Source organism: Struthio camelus, chromosome 2 (assembly GCF_040807025.1).
Source record: "Struthio camelus isolate bStrCam1 chromosome 2, bStrCam1.hap1, whole genome shotgun sequence".
NCBI classification, from domain to species: Eukaryota; Metazoa; Chordata; class Aves; order Struthioniformes; family Struthionidae; genus Struthio; species Struthio camelus.
This window is the reverse complement of record NC_090943.1, coordinates 155,415,211-155,436,945: the sequence shown is the minus strand read 5'-3', so window position 1 is coordinate 155,436,945 and position 21,735 is coordinate 155,415,211. Positions and strand designations below refer to the sequence as shown.

General features: G+C 35.0%; 1 protein-coding gene across 2 annotated transcripts in view; it reads left to right on the top strand.

Moving 5' to 3' along the window:
• The window catches only part of CSMD3 (CUB and Sushi multiple domains 3), a 711,519-nt gene that overhangs the window by 518,019 nt on the left and 171,765 nt on the right, over nucleotides 1-21,735 (top strand). For both annotated transcript variants that reach the window (XM_068933141.1, XM_068933140.1), the window contains one exon: nucleotides 20,878-20,994. In XM_068933141.1, coding sequence (XP_068789242.1) covers nucleotides 20,878-20,994 — 117 coding nt within the window. The remainder of the gene's footprint in view (nucleotides 1-20,877; nucleotides 20,995-21,735) is intronic.

Genomic DNA, 21,735 nt, shown 5'->3' with positions numbered 1-21,735 from the left:
TGAGTGTAAAATCTTGTTCCTAACAGTGAAGAAAGCATTTTTCCACCACTGACAAATATTGCTACATTTCATTGTAGTTAGTTAGAAGTATAGAAATATTTGAATCTATTTGAATCTGAAAGATATAGCTAATGATTTCAGATATTGTCATAAACTGGTTATGGCATGACTTATTCTTATTTTGTAACAAAACATCAGGTCTCAATATATTCATATGCACTCTTTGTCATAAGACGTGAAAAAAGGCTTAGCATTATAGATTTTGGTCATAAAGCAGTTCTGTACTATGATTTATTAAAAGCAATAGAAACGCTCTTAATTATGATTGCAAACAGAAACCATAATTCCCAGTCTTGTGGGCATCAGGACATAATTATTTACCATAGAAGTGCTGGTTTAGTGACTAAAGACTATACTAAAGGCTAGATGCATACAGAGTATGAGGAAGAAGAGAAGAGCTTGAACAACTGCATGTCTATACCGCAGTTATAGGACCTGGAGGATAATTCACACTATTAGGATCTGGGAAAAGGCATGGCCTGCTGCCTCATTGTCTCCCACGTAAATATTTTCCTGAAAACTGAAATGTCAAAGGGAATACCTGCTGTTTGTTTGGACTGTGACATTGACTCTTGGTTTCGTTTGTGCTGATTCCTACTTTTCTGTATGCCTATTTTTGTTTCTTTCTTATCTGTATTAACTTGTCAAAGCTATTTTGGAGAGCTCGTGTCAGGTTTATGTCTGAAACCTTTTAGGGTGGAAGACTGCACAGAAAAGCTTAATCTTATTATTTATTATCTTGTAATACATTAACTGTTGACAGCTTTCTCATCAGTCATGCACTATTGATTGTTTAATTAGAAGCTTTGTGTGTGCCATTTTTATGCACTTTTCGCATAGTAAAGTTATGATGCTTATGTGGTAATTGAATACCAGTGTGGTCTTTTAAGACCGTTACTTTAGTTAGTCCACTATTTACATGATAAACTATAGACAGAGTATTTTTCCAAGCTTCATGAAAAGTTTTTAAATGATCATTTTAACCATTATTGGCTATGTTATAAAGAATAGAGAATTTTCTTCTCATAGGCGCAAACACAAGTCTATAAAAAGATACAAGACAAAGGCACATTAGGTTAAAATACTTTCTTGCGTGATTTCTGTGTAGGACTGATAAAGACAAGGTTGAATCTCTAGGTAATCTAATTTATAATTCTTCATAATGTTCAAGTACATTAAAAGAACATTCAGGTACAATTGCCATGTGCTGGTGAATTTTATATGGGTAAAAATTAAGGCACTTTTATTGTGTTTCTATTATTTTGGATGCAACGATTTTGATCAAAACAGTTGGAACCTTCATTAGGATATTTGTCCTATTCTGCACTGTTGGAGTATAAATGTTCCCAAATCCTCAGCTATTATATGTAAGCAATTAAAAATAAGTTTTTGGAAGGCACGAAACAGTTACTGGAAGCCTAATACTCATTAACTTCCATCTGTGGTATTAAACATTGTCATCTTTATTAAGAAAAGAAACAAACAAAATACTTTTCTAGACAAAATTGCCTGTTTTTGATAGAAAGAACAGATCAAATGAATATCGAAAATGTAAGTAAGTGAGGTCAGGATCACACTTTATTTTAAGACTACTGTAAGTGGATAGCAGTAGCTGTGTTTTGGGCTGGTTACAGTTACTGCTCATTAACCTATTTTGTAAAAAACACACATTTAAGTCCACATAATATTTCATAAATTTAATTTGTCAGGCTGAGATTTGCTGTTGCAGTTTTATTTCTCTTGTAAGAAAAAATCTCAGCCTGAAATCTTGAGAATGACACAAGTTTAAATGGCTGGACTTTGTGCAATAAAGAGTGCAAGACAATTATTGAGACAGTTACTCTTTACTGGAATGCAAAGGCAAGCCTGAGTCAGCATCCAGTTATGGGAGTAAAAGTGCTAAAAGCATAGCTAAAACACATGGAAGAGGCGGCACAGGTGATGCTGAAAACGTGGAAGACCATCTCCCTCTGCTTCAAGCCTGACACTTTTAGTTAAAAGGAATTTGTTCTCATTAATTTTACATTTGAATTATGACTAGCTAAACGATATTACAGAGTGAGATTCTTTAACTGCCATGGTCACGTGCTTGAATTTAGGTATTACTCCCCCCCCCCCCCCCCCATTACTGTACTGTCTACTTTAGAAACCCTTCTTAAATGAGACAAGCTATAGGTGTTATTTTATTATATATCGGCACTTTCGTCATGCACCATTGTGCTTACACAGCATCTTTTAATACGTAAAGAAAAACTTCATGGAGATGCACTTATACTCACACCATAAAAACAAGAAGGAAACGAGACAGATGTATTTATTTGAAAGCTATTAAGTAGTTCCCTTAAATCTTTATAAATAAAAGCTATAAAACCACTAGTGAAAAATAAGCCCCCTATAGTGTCTGTGTTTATGATAGTGTGTAATAATACCAATTACTCTGTTACTTCCCTTAAGTTTGTGTTTAAAGTTGGGAATCATAAAGTGAGAGAAGAGGAGAGACAGGATGAAGTGTGAGGAGAGAGAAATTTGTCCTTTAAAATAACAAAAACTTTATTAGAAGTTTAATTAAGTAGTATAATGTGTACATGTATAAAAGTATTATACTATATAAAGAATATGGCATTAATGTGTATAAAAGTCTTACATCATTATAAGCAATAACTGATGTGGCGTTTCTGTTACAATAAAAAGGAAAGGTAAGGCTGGGAAATCTAACACTCAACAGTTAGTCGGTGGCAGAATGAAGGGTGCCGCGCATGTGAGGATGTGTTTGGAGTTTTCAGCTGTGATCTTATTTGCCACTGCGGTCGGGTGAGGGAGGAAGTTTTTTGTTTTGATCCAGTGACAATAAATAGTTGCTTAGAGTCTGAAGCCATAGTATGTAGGGCCACTATCTCATCTATACTCTTGCGGTTAATGAAGCTGGATGTTATTGTGGAGAACTCGATTCTATGTTTGTCTCCGTTCCATAGTTCCAAAGTAACGTTCAATGTAGCCACTTAACCCGCGTGCTTTACTTGAAGTTACCTCATGTTGCCTACTTACATTCCATTTCTCGTTTTCTTCTTGCCCGGGATGAGACTTCTGTTTTATAAAATCAGATAAGCCATGACCTCAGCACTTAGAAGTAGGATTGAAGTCAGGGTTGTGTTTTGGATATGGAGAATGCCACTCGAATGCTACATACTCTGAAAAGTTGGTTCTCAATAGTCAGATATGTGGAGGCAATTTAAGAATTTTTAAAGAAAGAATAAAGGATTTTATTTTATTGTGACTGAGCTGTCTTCTGAACACTGACTTCTTGTTCTCAAACTTCCACTTGCCATCTTGTACAGATAGGTGCCTGTTCTTTTACTATGCCAATCTTCCTTTCCAATTACAGTCAGTGGAGAGAGACAGGTGTCTTAGAGGTCCTCAAAGGGAATTCAAAGAGCATATTAGGAAGTAACATTTTTCAGTTTGCATCTGGACTCCGAACAGGACTCACTGGGCTTGCATACTCAGCAGGAGCTACCTAGAGAAACGAGACAGGGAATATTATGTGTAGTGAAGTATCTAAATACACTCCTTGAAAGTACATCTATCTGCTTGAGATTGAAACATATAGCACTATTTTGGGCGGCACTTATTTTTTTGTGTAAAAGCTTAGCAGTTAGAAGACTGCTGTAGAAGTAAAAGAGCTGGGATCGAGGTCTGAGTATACCTGTATCTGATCTTCACACTCTTCTGTATGAACACCTCTTTACTCCTCCTCCGTGGAAGGGAGATCATTGGAGACCTAGAATTGCCGGTCACTAAGCCAAAAAGAGGCAACCTAGCCTGGTGAATTTGGGACTACTTTAGTAGAGATTTGGTTATCAGTCTTTATTTCTTGGTGGTAGTTGGCTCATTTTTCCTATGACAAGCCACTGACTATTTATTATGAAATGCATAAATGGTTTTGGGAGTAGGAAACAGAGATAAGATACTTCTATATGTGTATGAAGATGGCTAGTGTTTTGCCAGAACCCCACAGTTCTTGGAAAAGGTGGCTATGTTAAAATCTCAGCTTTTCTGAGATTTTATGAGAAAAAGCTGTTTTTCTTTTCACATCAGAGAAAGTTTGAAAATGTTACTGGAGTGCTCTATAAATGTTAAAAATTGTAGAAAGTTTGTAAAACAATTAAAAATAGACACACACATGTACGCACATCCAGTATTATTTTCAGTGTCTGACCTTTCACATATACATTTGGAATCCATAATATGGCTTTATAGAGTTCTGCTGAATAAAAAATGCTGTATGTAATTATTGCAAGCTTCCATTTAAAAAGTGCTAATGTAATATAATGGTAAATAAAGCATAAAAAATGAAGAATAATAGTTAATTACAATGATGTCATAAAAATTAGCTGCCAGAGATTCCTAATTTCCAAGGTATTTAAGGGATTAGGTATAAAACCAGGTACCATCTTCTGTTGAACTAAATCTGTTGCCAATTTTTGGAAGCATAATTTAGTGAATTAAATATTAGAATGAAGGAAAAATGATTTTGGCTACGTACACCTTGATTTTTGTAGCCTTAGCTTTTTATATTCCTTACTACAAAAAATGTGTCTGAAATCAAGCTTGTATAACAACATCATAAATTTAAATATATCTGCTTAGATGCAGCTGTTAGTTTGAATAAACATCATGAATAAACACGGAAAACGTAGCATAGAACTTTGGCAATATTGAGAATAGTTTGTAAATGATAAAATATGTAAAGTAACTGTCGCAGTTTCTAAATTATCTGGAGATAAAGGCATATAGGAAGCAGATGAAAACATAGAACAAACTGTGATTTATTTGGATTTAGAATACTGCTTATTGGGATTTTTCTGTTTTGTTTGTTTGCTTTGAACATATATATTTTTCAAGAAGGAGATCGAAATGCATTATTATTATTTGTTAAAAAATAAACGGTTACTCCACCATGTATTTTGCACTGAAGAACAACTTTTAGCACTTGTTCAAGTAAATATATGCTTAATTCTGTTCTAAATGTTAACATCATAGGTACATATTATTTCTTGAAGTTTTTTTTAGAACAGAGAGAGTGGCTGCGGAGTATTTTGTTCTTAGAATGAAAAAAATCCACACCATGTATTCACACATTTAAGCAAATATTTGTTGTTCCAGAGATTGCAAGACAGTGAAGTAGGGTAGGATTATATTAGTATCAGTCAGTAATCAAGGTAAGGCAATTAATTAATAACTGAAATTAAAGAAACTGAATCAGTCATCTCTGCTGGCTATCTCTGATGAATATGCATGTTTCTAACTTCACCTGCAGCAGCAGTCTGAATGCTCTCACTCTTGTCTAGTAATTCAGTAACCCACTCAACTGGAAGAAGTTCTGTTAGGTGGGATATGTTGGTGGTTACTTGTATACAACTCATATTTCCTCCTGTTCACAAGCATTTTTATTAACTTCACTATATTGGCTGTCACAATAGGGCCTTGGTGAGGGTTTTGTGGAATGGAAAAAAGACAAATTAATACTGTTTTAAAATGGAATTCAGTTATCTTTTCCTTCTTGGCTGGGCCACATACAGGAGTTAATCCACCTGCTTTACGTATGCTAAGCAAGATAATCTTCCAGCTTAAAGAGAATAACCTCTTCTTTTAAAATCTTCTTTTGCTTGATGTTTCACTGATAAACTGCATAAAATAACAGCTTTTCTCTGACTTCGTGCTCTTTTGAAGAAACGGTTATCTCCCCCAACAAAATTTTACTTCCATTTTTAGGTATTCACCAGAATATTTTCATTGTATATTTCTTTTTTGTATCCTGAACCATAGCTGAGCGCTAAAAGAAATTAATATATGAATCACAACTCTTGTCTAATACACATTTCTGTACTTCAAATACTGCAGAAGTTCAATTTCATTGTTATGAATTAAAAAGATTGTACTTCCTTCTGTGCTGTACAGCATTTGTTTTTCTCTTGTTTTGATAATTGTTTACTGATTAGTAGTTTAAAACTTTTCATATGTGGCATGACAGGAAATGTATTTATTTGATTCTTGGACGAATTTTAATATATAATCAGATATAAAACTATATTTAGATAGAGTTATGGTTGAGAGCACATATAAAGGGCAGAGAACATTATAGTGATGTTTTAATTATCCCCAATTCAAACATTAGTGGTCTAGTTAACATGTTTTTATTTCATCTTTAATATAAGGGTATTCAATGAATATAGAAACAGCTGGCCTACAGCAGAGCAGATTTTCTCAATGAGAGTAAATATGACAATTATGTGCTCAGAATGTGCCCAAAGCGTCCATAATGCACTCAAATTTGACAGCCCAGGAGGAAAGGAAAAGAAAAAAAAAAAGAAAGTAATTTTTGACTTTATATGGGGAGCTATATCAAACTGAGGAAGTTCATTAAAATGAAATTGAAGACAACAGCAAAAAGGTAAATACTTACAGGACACCTAGTAATCTTTTAGAAACACCATTTTAGAGCCTCGCCAGTCAGAAGCAAACTCTAAAAGACTAACCAAAACACATGATGAAACAGCAGAGTCAAGGAATATGTTAGAAATTAGAAGACATATCCTAGGAAAAAAAGAAAACATTTTCAAATGAGAGAAATAGAATAATGTGGCCAACAAAGTTTTTTAACTTTTTAAAGATATGAACTTAACATGACCACTAATATACTTTTCAAAGGTGAGAAAAGGAGGCAACTTATTAAAGTGTCAATAGAAGATCAAAGCTAAAAATACATTTAAGGATAAAGTCATTGCAGAAAAGCTAAGTAAATTATTTACGTTATGTTTACTACTGAGAAGACCAGAGAGGTCCTGCGCTGGAGTCCATTCCTTTGGCTCCAAGCAACTGTGTCAAAATGGAAGCAGCAATAGAAACGATGTTAAAGTCAGTCAATAAATTGAACCATAGCAAGTTGCTAGGATTAGATAGTATTCTCTGTGAATGTCAGAAAAGACCTAGATATTAAGTATAAGCATGGACCAATAGGCTAAATTAGCCTGTCTGTCAAAGTAGTGGTAGGTGATGAATATGTCAAAAATCTTTCATGAGGAACAAGACTGATCTCCATGCTTGACTAAGTGGTAGAAATTACAGTAAGGAGAAGAACTATGAGATGTATGATTAAACATGGTTATGTTGATGAAAAATCAATGTAACTTTTACAGAGAAGAGTGGAACTTAATGGGAAGTGTCAGATGTCAACAAGCATGTGAATGAAAGTAATAACAGTTGATAAAGTATGATTGGATTTCTAAAAAAATTTTGACAGTTTCACAAAGAAAGGTTGTTTTCTAAACAAATCACAATACAATGGGTTAGGAAGGAAAGTCCTCCAGTGCATTAAAATCTGGTTACAAGGTAAGAATTAAAAATTCTTAGGATGGTGGTGAGTTTTATGCTTAAAAAAAACTCATAATAAAGGAAAAAGATGCCACAAAGATCCCATACATGTTTGCGCTGGGAATGGGGCCATCCAATACAAGTCCACACAAGGTTGAGATGACCGAATTCACAGATATCACAAAATTATACTGTGTAACCAATTCTAAAGGCAACTGCACAAAGATGAACCTGCAATGCTGTGTGACTAAGGAATAAAGTGTGCATCAATTTTACCCTTGTTAAGTGGAAGATAAATGCAGATAGAAGAAATAACTTGGAGTACAGGCATATGATGATAGACACTTAGTTAGCTTTTATTATTTTGGTAAGTTACTTGGAACCATCACAGGTAGTCCTTTGAGGATTAAGTAGTATTCTAGAAGGATTATATTTAAAGAACAAATCTTTTTTTTTTTTTTTTGTTCCTGCTCATGGAGTGCCCTAACCCATGAGACCTATTCTGATGAGTCAGTATTAACACTGAAACAAAGAAATTTAACATGAATATAATGTTTGCTCCTTGCCTGAAAAAGAGCTTATTCCTCAGAGCTCAGGATTTATGGAAATCAGAGTAAAATCACAGCTCTCAGATGTGATCTTTATTAAGAGAAAACAAAAAAGTCTTAGAATATCGAGGAATGCAATTCAGTAATACTTTTGCACAGCTGAATCGGAGTGCCTTAAATCTACCCTTCTGATACTGAGAAAGAAATCTGTACGTTTTGCCCTCTGTGACTTGAAATGCAGCAGCTACGAAGTCTCTGGGTCTGTGATACAGGTGTGAAAGTTTTATAGATGCACAGAAATGGGCACATTGCTTTATTTTGGCTTTATGGCATCCCTAGGGGTTGACACCTTCCCTGATTAATATAATTGATCCAAGGACTAGTAAAAGTTTTAGTAAAAAAAAAAAAACAAAAACTGCTATGATTTCCATTGTTCAGAGAGTAGATGCCTGCTCTCAGTATATCAGCTGAATACTTGGTTTTAACAGGATTATCGAAGATACTGGTAATTAAATCTTTGCTTGTGGACAGTTTAACTTCCTGAGACTTGTTCAGAGCATGTTCAAAAATGGAGGCTACTAATTAAAGATGTGAACAAACTGTTACGTTGTTTCAAGGTACTCTAAGCCAGGCACTCATTTGCTAACTTCCGCTTTATATGGGTAGCATATATTTCCCCTGCATTTCAGTCTGACAGCTCGGCTGAATCTAGGATGGCGTTGCAGTTATTCAGCTAAAATCTAAGGACAAAATCATATTAATGTTAATGTTTTTTTTTCTTAATTATATGAACTAATAAAAAATACCAAATATTAGATCTGACAGTGTTCAAAATAAAATTTTTATTTATCTAATTTTTTAAAACATTTCTTACCAGTACGGATCATTGCAAATCTATCACGTGTAACAGATATTGAATGTTTTTTATGTAAAATACAGATCAAAAGGAAAGTGGCTTGCCCCAGAAGTCCGTGGAGATTGACCCGGCAGTTTATTAAAAATCCTTCTGGATATACTCAGGTTAAGACAGGACCTTCATCTAAATACGTGCCCACACTTACAAGGCTATATTGCTGCTGTTGCAAAAATCAGCTCTAGAAGAAGTGTTCTCATGTGTCTGATGAAGCTGCGTAGCTGGGGTCTTTCAAGGTTTTGAGGTATATACTTGAAGGAACAGGAACTGTCAACATCTACTCATTTTAACAAAAGAGGCAGAATGGAATAATTCCGTGCTGTATGAGGTCAAAAAAAAACCCAACAAACCAAACAAACCTAATTTAGGTTGAAAAAACTGATTTAGGGTGCGAGAGCTCCGTCTGGAAGTGATAGCAGAGCGCAGCTTTCCCGAGCAGCTCAGGTTACCAGGTGGTTTACAGGTTTCCTCAGTGGAGCGAGGGGCAGGGTCGCTTCCTGCGGCCGCCAAGGCGCCGTCCGCCCTGCGCCGGTCACGGCCGGTTCCAGCCGCTCCGGGACCGATGGGGACGGAGGGGCTGGAAACAGCCCACTGCACGTCGAAACTGTAGCTAACGGGGGGGGGGGGGTGCAGAGAGCATGGCGCCGCTGCTCAGAGGTGTTTTGGGGGTAGCTGTGAGGGGAGGAGACACAGGAGGAGACGTGTGAGGAAAAGAGGTGAGGAGGAACAGGAGGAGAGGGGAGAGGATGTACCAAGGGAGACGTAAGAGGAGAAACAGGAGGCGGCAGGTGACGATGCACGTGAGAAGAAACACAGAGGGACACAGAAACAGAGGATGCGTGAGGAGAAATGTGAAGAAGAGTTGTGCTTGGAGAGTCGAAAAGGAGGAGGTAGGTGGACGGGGACGTCGCTGGCTAGAGGTGCACAAAACAAGGAAGAACAAGGAGCAGCAGCGCAAAAGAGTAAGAAGCCAGGAGCAGCCGTTTCGCGCAGGACGCCGACATCCTGCGCTGCCTGTTGCCTTCCTGAAGGGGTTGAGAGGGGCTGAGTGCAATGTGTGTTTGAGCCGCGACTCGGATGGGGAGAGCAGAGGTGCTGGACTGAAGCTGAGCCTGGGCAGCTGGAGGAAAGCCGTCGCCCTGAGAGTTGTGTCTTCTTGGTTTCTCGGTACCCACATAAGTAATTAAAAGTTTATGTTAATCAGCAATAAATTAAATCAGGGCAATTCCCCGTGTTGAGACTGCTTTGCCTGCAACAGGTGGTATCTCTGGCAGAGCACCCCGCGCAGCTCCCTGCATGCCATGGCCCGGCGCTGCACCGGTGGCGCGGCTCGCAGCTCCCCTCTCCGCAGCAGTAAGCCAGCAGGGGCGGGGAGAAACGGAGAGTGAGGGGTAGTGCGAGGCAGCAGGCTGAGTCGTCGTGGCGCTCTGAGCTGTTCAGGGAAAACGGTATTGTGCAGAGGAGTGCTACTGGTAGTAATGCCAACACAAACTGGATGTTAAAGCACAGCCAATGCTTTGGGACCTGGGGAAGGGGGCGTCCCCCTCCCTTTCACGTGCTTCCTTTGCTTCTTCACCTTCCCAACCTGTCTGTTGCCCTAAATACTTCTTTCCGGATGTACACCCAAAGCTGGACCTGCAGTGGATATACGTGCGGACCTTAGAAGTGTAATTGTTGTAATCTTACTGTAAATATTATTTCTGAATTAGTGAGAGATACAGTGTAATCAGAATCTAGCTGCAAATAAAAAAGTAAACTATCTATGCATAAAAAATATGCATAGATAGTCTTTAGCTCAGCTAAGAGATAACAGTTTAACAGTGGTGAAATTCTGTGCCTCATGTTATGCAAGAGGCCAAGTTAGTAATAATGACCATATTTAAGTCTTATTGCAGATCAGTTTGTAACCAGTAGTCAGAATGGCTTAACACGTGCTGATATGCCACGCTATTATTCAGTATCACTTGGAGAGTACTGGTAACATCACAGTAATCCAACTGGCTTTTACAGAATTGGTATTTCTTTTGTAAGTACCACCATTTCCACCACTCACAGTAAAAGTGGTTTAGATTTGATTAGGGTTTTTTGTTTTTCTTTGCTTGCTTGTTTTAAAGGCCAAGCTTGTATTTTCATTTTATATTTTTCTTGGTACTTGTGTTCATGGCTGTGCATTGCACAGACCTTTTACTGCTAAGAGTTATTTCTTAGCGTGTTTTTCTTCCCTGTGGTTCAGGAGGAGATAATTTGTTTGTTTATTTCTAATGTTAACATGTGATGCTCCGTATGGATTGTTTACTGGAACCATTTTTCTCATGTGAATCTTTTTTAGTCTAATCTCTCTTCATATTCTTTACTATTTTGCAGAGTAGCTGAGAACTGAGTGTGAATTATAGCACCTTTTTTTCCCCTACTGGTTGTATGGAGTGCCTAGATGGCTAGTCACCTAAATAGAAGAAATCTAAAATGAAGCAATGTGAATCTGTGGCCTCCTCTAGAATAATTTTCAAGGACACTTATAATGCCATCGGAGAGAGGCAGACAATTGCAGATGGCTATTTATCCCAAATGCTGTAGGGTGAGATGAATCATTTTCTGGGTGCACTCATTTCTTTTTAACTTTAATCATTTACACATACATGTCTAAGAGGAGCAATATTTTGTTGCTGTTGATTACTTGGATTATTTATGTTTCAGTATTTTTCTCTCAGATATATTATTGAACTGTTGTATTTAATTTGCTACTGATTTGAGAATGATCCTATCTTAACCTTACATATTTAAGTAGCTGAACTGAGATGGCTGTTCTTACTGTTTATATTCAAATATATTTTTCCCTTTTTAACTACTAAGCCAAACTTATTAGAGTTAATATTATTTTGTGTGGAACATGGTATTTTATTTTCTTGGCAACTTTCTATTTTGACTTTCTTTCTCCTAAGAACCGTTTGTTATAACAAGCTGATATTTATTGTCTAGATAGGAAGCTACTGGTAAATTCAGTTATCCACAGGTCCAGTTGAAAAATGAAAGGTGGAATCATTTAAGGAGGAAACTTTCAAAAGTGGCTACTTCTGTCTCCCTAAAATTAGTCTATGTCGCAGACATAAACAGCAATAATGGCAAAGAAAGAAGAGATGGAACAGATTACAGACACTTTAATTAATTTATTATTAGTTGGCAGATCTCAGTTTCAAGATTAAATTCATTAACTGTGACTGTAATTTGCTTTCATACTGCCAGTGCGCGCACACTTGCAAAATATAGAGACAACAACCTTGGAGCCAATTTCCGATGCTGTCTTACCAATCACTTGAAAATCTGTAATTCCTTAGGTTCCCATTCCAATATTGTAACAGGATCCTCAGATAACTCAAGAAAAGCTGATTCTGTGTATCAGCTGTGGTTCACTGCTAGTGCTAGAAAACTCCTTTGGGTAAAGGATACACAGGTTGGGAGCAGGCAGTAAGTTCAGGATTTTTTGGATATAGGAGTACAGGCAGATTATACTATAAAAAAAGTAGTGAGAATCTTACTATTGAAACCAGACGCAAGAAGTGATATCTTTTTCCAGCTGTCTAGAAATAAGTAGGTTTCTGATATTGTGCAGTTCTAATGAAGTTCTAACTGAACTCATGAAGTTAGTGAGTTCTAAGAAAGTTCAGATAACTTAAAACTGTGAGGCTGAAATATAAAATTTTCTGTTCTGCGTAATGAAAATATGTGTTAACTATATTCATGTCTACTAAAGTTGCAGAAAAGAAATATTCTCAGTATGATCCACTTATATGATCTTAGCTATATGAACTAGTAGTACCTTCAGGTCATCCTATTCTTCACCATATAATAGGAATGATGCTAGTAACTCCTTCCTTCCTTAAACCAAATAATAGTCTGGTTTTGAATGAAATAAATATCATGTAGATAAAAACAATGTGCAAGTGAATAAAAACATAATATAGAAGTTATATGACCTCCAAAAAGACACATGGTTGTTTCTGAGGGGAAGGGATGATTATTTGTTATGAAGAGATCTGTAAATCCTTAAATATCTTTCCGTCATACTTTTTCACGAATCAACATTTCAGTTCTGCTGTTGTAGCTAAAAGTGCTAGCTTTGTTAATCTCTGACTTATTTTTACTTCTACACAACTATCATCTAATGCCCTCTCCTTCCTGCTATCTAAACATATACCTCCTTCAAAACTTAAAAAAGAATAAATGAGTGCATTACACATCACTTGAGAATCTAGAAGACTATAGCACATCAGAACTTAATTTATACCACTGTTACTTAGTGAATTATTTTTCTTACCGAAAGCTGTTTGTTGCCATATTAATAGAAAAATGAAGAATTAAGATTGATAATTATCTGCAATTTATCTATTTTTGGATATGTACATTTGTTATACAGTGATTAACAAGGTGCCTAATTTCAGCCTAATTTCAACTGAATTCATTTTTAGTTTTATCACTGTAATTATTAAATGGTGAAGCATATGTCTTTTTAAAATCTCTCTGATTATATTTAGCTATTAGATATTTTGACATCTAAATATGACAGACTGCAATAATGAATAATTCCTAATATCTGTCTCTACCTTGTTATTTAGAAATGGAAACATTGTATGGAGAAAGGATTTGGGGTTGTAAAAAGTGGACCCTCACTTCTCAAGTTTTCTCGAATTGCCACTCTAATCTTTTGACAACTTAAATAGGAGCACAGCATTTCACATAAATAGGCAGTGGAGTGTAGAAGCATTAAAAAAGGACATGGATTAACGCAGCCACAAGTAGAAATAGAGAAATTTCTAATTTCCAGCCATAAATTGAAAATTTTGCTAATAGCCAATGGATTGGAAGAACCATCAGCTGTGATCCCATTCTTTAGAGGAAAAAATAGTATTTGGCCTTCCTGCCACATATCACTTCCTATCAGAAAACTTCAGTTCAGACTTTCCTTATGGCCCTCTACAATGAGTAAATTTAATAAACTAATAGTAAGCAACGCAACAGATGATTTCGTTACCTAAGAAAATTACATAGAACTCATTTAAATTGAGTGTGCCATGGTTCATAAGTAAAAAGGGAATATAATTGCCATTTAATAATCATTAATCATTAAAATGTGAACAAACATTTTTTTCTAACGTTAGACTAAACAATTCTACTTTGTATTTTTTTTTCCTTGAATATAAAAGCATATTTTGTACTCAATTGCATAGAATATGTTTCTCTTACCTTTAGAAAGGTGCTTAGTTTTAAAGATTTCAAGGAATGGAAACTGAAGCACATTTAGATACTAAGTTCTTTGGATTTGTTGATGTTGATTTTAAATATTAAAAGTTATGAACTGTTAAATCAATCTATATAGAAATTATTTGATCCTGTGCTTAGTTGCATTTTATATATTTATATTCATTCTTTGTTTAAAAAAATCCAAAGAAAGGCAAACTGAACAGCTGAAAGTCATCATTAATTTGCATATGTTCAGCTTTAATTTCTGCTGAATTTTCTTTTGCTTCTTTCTTTTGAAAAAAAAAAAAAAAACCTATCCATTGTTCTTCAGTTATATCGAATATCTTTCTCTTTATACTAAACTACATAAATTTTGATTTTCTTGATTCTCTCCTTTTAAGCAACATTTACTGGACTACATTTTTTTTAGAACATTTTCAGATTTTATATAATTCCATTTTGAAAGTTTTTGAATTTTAAAAGAATTGCCTTTGTAGGTGTTCTACAATTTTGTACTACTTTATTCCTAACCTTTTTTGCTTTTTGAACCTTACCTTTCAACAAAAGCATGGTCCTTCCTCTTCTAGAAAAAAATAAAACAGCCCAACAGAATGTAAGAAATTAGCTGGTGGCTTTAGCATTGCCAGCACCAAGAAGATGGAACGTACCCTTTCTCATGCTACAATTGATGTAAATGGAGTGGTCTGTCTACACAACCTATTATAAAAGCATAAAGTATTGTCTCTTCTCTGCTTGGATATACTTAACCCATAATGATAAATATTTATATAGTTTGTTCTTTCAGGAAGCACTGAAAGAAATTAAATAACTTCCAAAAGGTAGTTTACTCCAGAGCCTCAGTATTCTTCAGGGATTTTCCCTCTCCCACTGCTTTAGGACGATATGAGAGCTTAGTCTATTTTACTAAAATTGTTAACAGTTATTTCTTGTCCTGTCATTGGTGGATGAACACAGCAATTCATTGCTCTTATCTTTATAGCATCTGTCACATATTAGAAAAGTGATCAGTCTGCCTGTTATCTCAGTCTTCTCCTTTGAAGGCTAAGCAAAAACAATTCTTTCAATATTTCCTGCAAAATCATAATCCTGCATATTTTTTTGTCTTCTTGTTTTTGTTTGATGCCAAGAGGTTGATATCTGTTTCCTACTGAGGCATTGCCAATCCTGAATGGAGCAGAAATGTTACTTCTGTCTTATCTATGAAAGCTTGCCTTTCTCTGCCTGTGACACACGTAGAGATGTGTTTGTGTTTAGCAATGTTGTATGGAAACTCATGTTAAACATTTGGTCCATAAAACTTTCATTCTGTATCGTTGTCTTACCAGTTGCTTCTCATTTTGCATTTCTATCTTTGTATTTTCTTTTTTTATGAAGTTTGGTACTTACAATTTCTCTGTATTTAACTTAATTTTTTGACTTTCATCATTTCTCTAGTGACTATTAATGATTCAGGCCATGCTTTGATTAGTTTCTGAATTCCTGAGGGGATTTCATCAGCTCCTCCTGATCTCTGTTTTAACTAATCATTTTCAAATATTTTTAACATACATTGGCTTGAGCTTCTCTCTCTTTTTTTAAATTAAATTTGATTGTCATAATTTAACTGTTATGAAGACTGAAAGGAAAAAGACATGAGTGCTTCCATATCCCTTGTGCTATTATTTCTGTAGTACTTCTTTTCTGCTATATGATAGTATTATATTTTTTGTTATTATTTTTATTTCTAATGTATTTCTGTAAGTATCAAACAGCAACTAAAATATTTTGTTATGTCAGATTATTTTCTCCATATCCATTTTATTATCTAAATAGTTTTAAATACTGGAGCACATTCGCCTTTTCAGACTGATCTCCGCAAATAAAGTATCTGTAATTTGAGAGTTCAGAAGAAAATGTCTGCCATTTTTATCTGTTAAGATTTATTTTGGATCAAATATTTTTCTATTTTCTTATATGATGTATCAGGGGCTGTATTGCTTTCCTTTTACCTTTATATCAGTCTTGAGTGTACCACTATATTAAACCACTGCAGTTGACAAAACTGATCACTTGGGTTAAAAAAGATAGGTAAAATGAAATTTTACTATCTATCTAACTAGGACAGACAGCAGTCAACATTGTAATGTATTAAAATCTTGAAAATACATCATGTCACCGAATAATTATTTTTCTTAACCTAATCATTTAGGCTGAGTAAATATATATCTGCATTACATTCTGTAATCTGTGATTACTCTACTCTAGGTTGGATTTTAAAACAGTGATCCACTAGATAAAAAAATCAGTATCCTATTATCAGGTCTTCAAGGCGTATCGTCCTCCTTTTGCAAAGTTTATGCACTGTTATTCCTTTTTTTTTTATTGTATTTGTAGCTGTATGATCAAATTTGCATGACATAAAACTATATTCCACCGTTCATTTTTAAGTAGTATTCCCCAGTGATTCCACTGAGGAATGCTGCTTAAAAATGGATGGTGCAATATGGTACTTAGAATCTTCAATTACAATTTAATTGTATTAGATCTTAGCCGTAGGAGCTAGAACATGGATAATATGAAAACACTAGTGAGAATTAAAAGCTTAAAGAGGCAGGAGAAAAACAGTAGTAACAAAAATATTGATGTCTTCAAAAGATGAAGAGATCTGAGGTCAGCTCTTGCGTTCACGTAGTCCATTCTTCTCAGTTCTTTACTGAAGGGGTGTGTGTCTGTGAGATGCTATAAAGAGAAGAGCACACAATCACATACTGGAAAAGTGCTCAGTCTGCTGTGTGCTTTGCTGTTATGCTGAACAGGCATGATAGACAACATGAACAATGAGCACACGGTAGGGGCTTTTAACTATCCTCTTTGTTGTTGGGGGTGCCGAAAAAGAAACTCATCCATATTTACTTTATAGCAATAATGAGAGATGTAGTTGATGGGGATCCATGGTTCTGCTATGTGATTTTGGCTATCTGCAGTGACCGTCTAGATTCTGTTTAAATCTTGTGTATATTGAAATGTAAGCAAAGGAGCTGCTGCTGTTTAAGTTATGGTAATGCACTTTATATTGCATTTTCTCTTAAGTAATGCATTGCCATAAAGTAGTACAATTCAGTTCTTTGACAGACTAAGAGGTGTGACTACTAATGCTCAAGATTAGGATATTTTCCAGATAAAAATGGTTACTGACTGAAGATGCAGAAAGGGTGATACTTGGTTCTTGTTACGATGAGGCTTTTTGAAGGGCTTCAGGAAACGCTGTTTTACAAGAAGAGATACCATTCTAGTGAATTCAGTGCACACAAGAAGGAGCTTTTACCATTAATGCTTAATAGCTTTTTTAGGAAACAGAAATGCTTCAGACACTCCCATTCCTGTCACATTGTTATCACAGTCAGTTGCTTTTCTCTCCCATTAGTGTACCACTGATGAGACTGGAAAGTAGGAAAAGAGTAGCATGCCAAGTAGTGTTTTTTGTCAGGGAGTAAACTAAAACGGAAAGAAATACAGAACTCATATTGTATTTCAAAGTCTGACCAAACGTTGTTAAAAAAATATACTGGCATATGATTGGAGGATAACACTAGACAACATGGATTAGGAACTTTTGTTTTTATTCCCCACAATTTGATTGTGTTCCTAAGGAAATGATATTCAATACTCATTACTTGCTTGTGTTAAATAGAGTTTACATTTATAAATGCGATGGGTCTGTTAGAATTTTTACTGCACTTAGACCTTTTAATATACAGCCTAAGAATTAGACCTGTGGATTTTCACACCATTTCAGATTTTAACTTCGTTGTTTAGTTGTCAGGAAATGAAATAAATCACTTCACTTAAAACTGTATGCAAAGGGAATGAGATCTATATGGTTAAAATAAACATAAATGAAAGTCAATGGGTAGTATTGCAGTAGGGGGGTCATTATAGCCAGTCAAACAACTCTATATTAGATATTCTCCAGAGGAAAAATATCTGTTATCATTATATCAAATTAATATATTTAATACACTGTAGTTATGGTTTCATGTCCCTGGATCCATCTTTGATTTTTGAATGTTTAGTGATGGTAGTTAGTCTCCTCTTCCTGTGACTACTGGCATTTTAAAGAAACATTTCCCAAAAAGTAAACAAAGAAATATAGTCAGTAAGCTATTTGGGTTTAGTAAAATAAACCCATAAAATAAACCTCTTCCTCCTACCTGATACATTCAAATAGGTCTTGGAGAGTAGTCTTGCTGCTGTAGGAACTAAATGATTTACAGTGTAAAGATTTACAAAGGCTATACATTTTCTTAAATTGTTAAGGATAACTACATGTTTATATTTTGAATCAACTTTCCTTTTATGCTTTTTTTCCTTGATAACCAGGAGTGTGAATTTTTGCAAGGATAGAGAGACATTAGAGCAATATTTGGGAAATGATGAGAGTGACCCTAAGGGGAAAGATGCAATCAGAAATGGCACAGTGAAAAAAGACAGAATGAGGAGATCACTAGTTGAAAAAACTATTATGAATTGCTCAACAGAAGTATTTCCTTGTGCCAACAGCAGGAAATCACAAATGTATATTAAATCAGTTGCTAAAACTTTATGCGAAATAGTGCAAAAGTAGAGTAAAATTTACAAGTCATTGTTGATACGTAAAGTGCTGCAAGCAGATCAAATCCTTCTGAATTGCTGCTTATTCACTGCAGATTTAAAACAGCAGACTTAAAATACTGATGAAATGTTGTATTTGGTAGAGTAGAGAAATGAGCACTGATGATATTTTACACTTACGAAAAGCCAATGAAGGAAGACAAAAAGGAAGTAATCAGAAAAGGAAGGAAACGAAGAAGAAACAAACACTGACTGAGAATAGAAATCGCATTAATTTAAGGGATTAAGGTAAATTAAAGCCTCAGTAAGCATACAGTGCTCTCCTGACAGAGATAATTCAGAAACTAGTGAGCCCTCTGAGAGAGGTGATGTTTAAGCAACTAATACCAGAGCGCAAAGAAGAAACTCTGGTCTGAAAACTATCATCAGGCAAATTTATTCAGTGTGGTAAATCTCGAATGCCAAACTAATCTCATCCATTTGAAAACACTCCAGAGGAGGAAAGAGGGAAGAAAAAATCAGTTAAGAAGAGTTCCCTCCATAGTAGGGCAGTAAATACTGTTTAGCTTCCATTATAACTGCAGATGCTGTTGGCTCGTGAAGGCAAACTCGTGATCTTGATCTGTATTTTAATAGCTTTCTAGACTTTTCACAACCAAGCTATCATACCTGTATATCACAGCTGGAAGTCTGTTGAAATATAATTTGCAAATACTTCAGTTAAAAGGAAGAGAAGAGTTGATGGTGGTGGGTTTTTTTGTATTATCACAGGGTATTTATGACCAAAGAGGTCATAAATCATTGTTCTGGTTATTTCCATAGAAGAATAAGTGAGTCTCTAGAGAAACAATAGTTGCAAATTATAGAAATCCATGCTCAGATTGATTTGGGTTTAAATTACTAGTTTTAAGGGGTGTATTATTTTTCATAGTGCACTCTACATTCTGTATGAATTTAACTAAACCTAGTCTTAAAATACACTATATGTAACTACACTAATACAGTTTTTCATTTCGAAGATTGTATTTTATATGGCAAGTAATATGAGATAATATAATCTCTTCTGAAAAACAGGAAGAAACTACCCTTTTTCTTGTTTCATGTAATTCAGAAGGTATTAATGCTTTGAAAGCATATGACAAAAATACCTGAAATGTTGGATTTTTTTATATTCAGCAAACTAAACAATGAGTAGTAGTACATATTTTAGAAAATCACTTATCTTGTTAATAGAAGACATAAATTTATTAAATGGATAATGGTTCCCATTAAACACATTAAAAATTATTTCGTAGTCCAAATTGATGTTAGAAGAAGTATTCTGAAGAGATGCCATAATCATGACAATAGATTAAATTACTAATTTATGTGTATAGGAGAAGCAGGTCCTATCCATAAGAGATAGAGATTATTAATAGCAACGGTTTCACATAAAGGCACCTGAACATCTGGTAAATAAAAAGAAGAAAAAACACTGCTTCATGCTTGACAATTTTGAATAATACCAAATGCCAACATTTATTATCAACCTTAGAAAAATACGTTGTTGCAGTAAATAGCATTGTTACTTATCTGCCATTATATCAACCCTTATAGCTATTAATGGTAAAATTAACAAGATATTTGTGTGATAAAGAAAAGAGTTCTCAGGAGATATAAGTAAGTTGCACATCATGTTTAGTCAAGGAATCCTGACTTTCTTATTTGAATAGTTCTATATATTATATTGAGTTATGAGCCTATTGGCATGAGTAAGCATTTACTAGTGTGGAGAAGGGCTGCATAATCTATGCCTTTATCCAAATATAAACCATCATACAAATGAATAACAGCTTTGAATGCTGTGAATAATAGCATACTGAGTAGCTATAACATGAAGAACAATATTTTATTAAAGTGGTTGAGAAACGATACAGAAAAATAACAATTGATCTGGAAAACTGCAGACTGCCATCAGTTCCCTTTGATAGATGAGAAGGCTGAGCGTACTCAGTAATTCACACAATGCACAAATTTAATCTAGTGTAGAATATAATAACATTTACTGTAATAGCATATATCAACACGCAGAGAATCACTTCAAGTTGATAACTTTTTCTAATGTTATATTATTCAAAACTGTTCATCTTCACTTTCTAGCACCTTGCGGAAGCCGGTCAACAGGCTCTGAAGGCACTGTATTATCACCGAATTACCCGAAGAATTATAGTGTTGGTCACAACTGTGTTTACTCTATTACTGTTCCTAAGGAATTTGGTAAGCAGATCTAGTCTTATTCATATCCTTTTCTTGCTTGTACATTTTCAACACATCTAGATGAACTATACGATCGCTTTTATATTAAACGTACTCATGTGAAAAAGCTATTTTAAACTGATACTTCAGTTATACTTTTGGTCAGACATTTTTGTTGTATACTCAATAGTTCCTACCTCCAAATTTTAACATTCACCCTTATATTTTGAAAGCATTATTATTTATTTATTTTTAACTTACTGTGACAATGAAAATGTAACTTAGAATATTACATTGGTAGGAATAATCAGATTTAATTTATTAGTGATACCAGATAAGGTGGCTGTTCGCTAAGATCATGTGCTAAAACTCCAGGAAGTGTAGCACAGATCAAGTAAGTCCAGGAAAGTAGGGGAAGCGAGAGTTGTTTTAAGTGTATGATAATATTGCTCTCACAATCCTTTGCTGGTCTGCAGTGTGAAGCAATAGCATAGTCTTCCCTGAGAAGCAAAATTAGAGAAGCATGTCCCTGCCTCTTCACTGTAGACTCCTGGACCCACCATAAAAACTTCACTCCCAGCCCTAACCTTTTCTCTGGTGACAGGAAAAATCTTCTAAAGGTGTCTTCTATCTTACACAAAGACAGGGCTTTTACATCACCTTTTTCTCCATATTTATGAATTATTTTATCTCACTTTATGATTAAACGGTGTCTATGGCAGCAGCTGATATTTTATTGTTCGTTTGACTGCTTTGTAAGCA